The following is a 5,305-nucleotide window of genomic DNA, read 5'->3' as shown; positions in this document are numbered from 1 at the left end:
GCCCTTCAGGACTCCGGAGTACCATAATTTATACCCTTCTGCATTCCTCGCCTTCGATCCTACCCACCTAGTCTGCTGCACACACGCTATATTGACCTTCTTTTTGTGGAGAATTTTGCCAGCTCTATAGACTTACCCGTCAACGTCCTATATTCTACGATCCAATTCTCAACCTACAGGTGCCCTTGTTCCCCTTACCCCTTTGGGCCCATCCCACCCCCTGACCCTTACCCATAAAAGATAATTTAAATAACTTTCTTAATTAACGTTACTAAATAATGGGTATGCCAAAATCTTAAAATTAAAATTAATTATAGTGGATGGAAAGGATAGGGAGCATTTACAATTAGCTAACCCAAATTGACTCATGGTTATTAATCTTCCACACGGAGTAGTTAGAAATATTGCCAAAGTACAATCACTTCACGGCGTACGATTATCTCACATCACATAGTTCAAAATGATCTGTAAAATTAATTTTTTAAGGTATCCCACAAAAAGTATATTTCATGTATTTTCCTTCATATCAAATGCATGTTAATATATGATTTTTCCTTCGCCATTAATGATACCAACAAACTCCTGCCAAAGGACCCTCTTTCCCACCCAATTCACCTGTATAAAAAGTTAATATGCTTCACTCAAATCCCCATAACCTTAAATAAATCACACAAAAAAACAAAAGAATGGAAGCTCAAAACTTCAATATTCCACGGCTGATACTAATTGTTGTCCAATTCTTACTACTAATAACTACTTCTTTAGCAGGAAAAGTTCCAGCAATTATAGTGTTCGGGGATTCCTCCGTTGATGCTGGCAATAACAACCAGATTTCCACTCTTCTTAAGAGCAATTTCGAGCCTTATGGCCGTGACTTTTATGACAAAAGACCAACAGGAAGGTTCTGCAATGGACGTATTCCACCAGATTTTATATCTGAGGCTTTTGGTTTGAGGCCATTTGTGCCAGCTTATTTGGATCCCATGTACAAAATTTCTGATTTTGCTGGTGGTGTTTGCTTTGCTTCTGCTGGTACTGGTTATGATAATGCTACTTCTGATGTTCTTGTAAGCTCTCTTTCTTATTCTACTACTAATTGCTACTCCATTCTTACTCCTATATCTTATTCCCTCTTGTTAATTAATTTGAGGTAATATTGATTGATCAAGAAATTTAAGAAAAAAATTAAAGAAATATTTGTGTAGCTACTATAAAGTACTACGTTATTAAGGGTAAATAAAAAATTTTAAGTTAAATTTTTGAGTACCACATAAAACAAAACAAAGAGTGTACTATTTATGGTCGAATTTAACTTATATACACATTGGCAGTGTATAAGATTATTATAATCAGTTTATTTTAATAAGCTGTAGTATAATGTATCTGATTTTCAAGTTATTAATTTCACTTTTGTAGATAATTATGTAATCTTTTAAATGATATAATTATGTGATTTTTTTTATATTACTGTGATCGGCATAAGCTGATCCTAATGTTTATACGAGGCATAAAGCATTTTTATAGTGTGAGATAGTCGAACCTAATATTATTATTTTGATTTAAATTTTATATTGTTTTAAAAAATTATTTAATATGTACAAAATATTACTCTATAGAACTCAATGACAAAAATTTCGAATTCATAATCTTTAAATTCTAACTTCACGTTAATATTATTTTTAAATGAAAAAAGAACAGTGATACGTTGTGTTCTTTGGGTGGATGGGTTATTCGTCAGCCACTCTCGTGCGCACACGGGGTTGCTTTATAAAGAAAAGAAAATGCTTTGTTTTTATTAAAGTCGAAAACCGTTGCTCCGAATTGAATATTCGTGTTTGTCGATGAAACATAGTGTCAAAATATATTTATTATCCACATAAATAGGTGAGTGCGTACATATTTTATTGATTTTGTAGTACTTCTTGTTACAATATTATTTTGGAAGAAAAGTGGTAAAAGTTTAGCATATCAACAGAAAGTACAGATTTAGAGTATTATATATTATTAGGTCTGATTTGCTCTTTGGGAAGGATAAACTGATAAATAATGCGATGAGTACAGGAAAAACTTACTGCCCGCACCCCAAATCTTTGCACCAAATTTAATTAATTTAACACTTAGAAGACAATATTAAACTATTAAAACAAGTTTTCTTATGGGCCGGGTAATATAATATACAACAATTTTAATTTTTTTTTATTTACGCTTCACATTCATTTTCATGGTTTATGGAGTAATATTCATTTCAATAACTTTGATCTTGAATCTGCTTTTTTGATAGATTTTTTAATTATCAAGTAAAAGTTTTGCTAAAACTGAATTACACGTGTGATATATTTATAGGTGTATTGCAAGCATTAGGGGTGAGTAAGTTTCTTATGAAATTGATGCAATATGCAACATGTTAAAATTACTGCATGTGCATTGTATGCATTTAACCAATAATTAATTATCGAATTACTACAAAACTATATGTATATGTTAAGAGTTTAATTAAGTTATATACACGGTCTAAATTGTTTTATACCATTAGGATACTTATATATTGTAGCAGGTAATTTGTCTTATTTTTAAGATTATAAATTATACATTTTAAGTAGATTTTCTTTGGGTAACATGATGGTGTAAAAGTTTTACACTAACAATGTATATATCTTAAATTCGTATGCTAATAGTATAATTCTTTTATGGGTAAAATATTTGATTGGCTTCAATATGTTCTTCCTTTTCACAGAATGTGTTACCCCTGTGGAAAGAAGTAGAAAACTACAAGGATTATCAGAAGAAACTAGAAGCATATGCAGGCAACAGAAAAGCCAAATACATAATAGAGGAATCCCTATATCTTATCAGCGTGGGAACAAACGATTTCTTGGAAAATTATTATTCAATGCAAAGCAAACGTGCATCTCAATACACAATAGAACAGTTTCAGGGTTTCCTTCTTCAAATTGCAGAAAAGTTTGTCAAGCAAATTTATGATTTAGGAGCTAGGAAAATTTCCTTAACTGGACTTCCTCCTATGGGTTGTTTACCTTTGGAAAGAGCAACTAATTATATAAGAGGAAATGGAGATGGTTGCAATGAGAAATATAACGAAGTGGCTACACATTTTAATGGGATGTTAAAGGGTTTGGTTCAGAAGTTAAATGAGGAGTTTCCTGGGATTAGAGTTGTTTTTGCTGATACCTATGATCTCATACTTCAAATGATCAAAAATCCTTCCTCATTTGGTAAGTTTTTCCTTTCAACTCCTCTTTTATTTATCCATTTTTCCGTTAAATAATTGACTCATAAAATTAGGTTAACTTTCTAACTTTTACATGTCAAGATTTTCTCATAGTCACCACAATTACAACTCATACTCATACGTTTCAATTATATATATATTGAAGTGGGTGATAAATACTTTTAAGCTTAATTAATTGGAACTTCCAATTCTTGTGGTCTAAGTAATAACGCATTGCTCCTAAAAGTAGCTAAATCCTTCAAATCCTATTTTATTCCGCTTAGGTAATATTTTATTGTCACAATTGTTCTTCCTCAAGTAAGTAATTTCTAGCCAGATACTCGTAATTAAAATTTACTAAGTACTACGTATCTTCTAATTCCTAAAAGGTCTTAAGGTAATTTTTCATTTCTCCGAAGGATCCAGCTTTTTCAATATATATTCTTTCGCTCTAATTTATGTGATGGTTTTTTTTTTTTTAATTCTTTTCAAAAGAATAACGCTTTTCATAATTTGTAAATAATGTAACTAATTAAATTTTTTATTTTACCTTTAGTAATATTTTTTTATGGCTACACAAATATTATGACATATATTTATTACTATTTATCAAAGTATTTTTAAATTCTATATTTCTTAAACTCTATACAAGTCAAACTATGCCATATAATTTGAAAAGAATGGAGATATACATTTCTTTTGATTGATTACTTGACGGTCTTCAATTCTCATGATCATCTCTTTATGTAAATATGATATTTTTGGGGTCATTATCTAATGAATTGGCTCCCTTTTACTTGCAAATCAGGATTTGAGGTGGCAGGTATAGCATGTTGTGGCACAGGATTATTTGAAATGAGTTACTTGTGTGATAAGTTAAATCCATTTACATGCACAGACGCAAACAAGTACGTGTTTTGGGACTCTTTCCATCTCACTGAGAAAACAAACCTCATTATCACCAATTTCTTGATGAAAAATGTCCTTGCTGAATTTTTATAGTTCAACAATTGGAAATTCATATCAAGGATTTTGTACCTACGTAGATTTTCGGAGCATTATTTATACGTTGTATTGCTTTAAATTAATAAGTTTATTTAATTTTCTAGAATATTGTGTAATATCCAGAGTTTGAAAAAAATATATTTGTATATATTAGTCATCTCAATCAGGTGATGATATCTGTACTTTTCGTTTTCGACACGTTAAGTAATGTAATTTGTCTTAGAAACTTGATTGTCTTATTTGTATTTTAAAGAATTTTATTCCTTCGTTTAAAGATTTTACTATAAGTTATTCTAATTTTCTTAGCCAATTGTTTTTCTCCTTGAAGTACATTAAGATTTAGGCTCTCAAAATAGTCAAAATTTTCCCATAGATTATAATTTGTTTAAGAAAATGTTATTGTTTCTTATCCAATAAGAATCATATTTTTGGGAACTCTGATTTTTTTTTCAAGACTCCACAATAACATGTCGATAGATAGATCATCTAAACAATCAAAATGCTTTGGAAAATCCAAATGAAGTGAGTATAGTTTTATAAAAACTATACTCCAAAAAATTAACTTATAGTTGTACAAAAACTATACTCCAAAAAATTAACTGTAACTTACCTCTGAGTTTACTTCAAATGTTAGAAACAAGATAAAAACAAAAAAAATGTAGTCTCACTTAATTCAACGTGATATTAATGAAAACTCTGCTAAATTCTAACTAGCTTGAAAAGTATTGCTCTTGTGTTTTAGTCCCGATCTGGAAAGATGTTATTTTTTTTGTTGGAAATAAACATTTCTCCCTCCGTCTCATATTAACAGTCGTGGTTATTAAAAATAGTTGTCTCAAATTACTCCCTCTGTTTACTTTTACTTGTCCACTATTTCAAAAATAGATTTTTACTTTTACTTGTCCACTTTCGCATATCAAGAGAAAAATAAGTTATTTTTCATGTTTTACTCTTAGCATTAATTACTCATTCCAAATTATTTTTCAAATTCATTAAGACTATACACCAATTAATATGGGTATCATGATAAATTATGCATTTTATTTATTATTTCTTAAGGGGTGTGCAAAG

The 5,305-nt window shown here is 29.9% G+C and overlaps 1 protein-coding gene across 1 annotated transcript; it reads left to right on the top strand.

The window, feature by feature from the left end:
- The first annotated feature begins 593 nt into the window (after positions 1-593).
- LOC104112252 (GDSL esterase/lipase At2g04570-like) lies at positions 594-4,508 on the top strand. Its single transcript, XM_009622120.4, has 3 exons — positions 594-1,067; positions 2,735-3,233; positions 4,038-4,508. The coding sequence occupies exons 1-3, from the start codon at positions 687-689 to the stop codon at positions 4,229-4,231; spliced, it is 1,074 nt and encodes a 357-aa protein (XP_009620415.1). The 5' UTR covers positions 594-686; the 3' UTR covers positions 4,232-4,508.
- Positions 4,509-5,305: the final 797 nt, after the last annotated feature.

This window comes from Nicotiana tomentosiformis, chromosome 5 (assembly GCF_000390325.3).
Source record: "Nicotiana tomentosiformis chromosome 5, ASM39032v3, whole genome shotgun sequence".
In the NCBI taxonomy this organism is placed as follows: Eukaryota; Viridiplantae; Streptophyta; class Magnoliopsida; order Solanales; family Solanaceae; genus Nicotiana; species Nicotiana tomentosiformis.
Note: the sequence above shows the minus strand (reverse complement) of the source record. Positions and strands in the feature narration are given on the sequence as shown.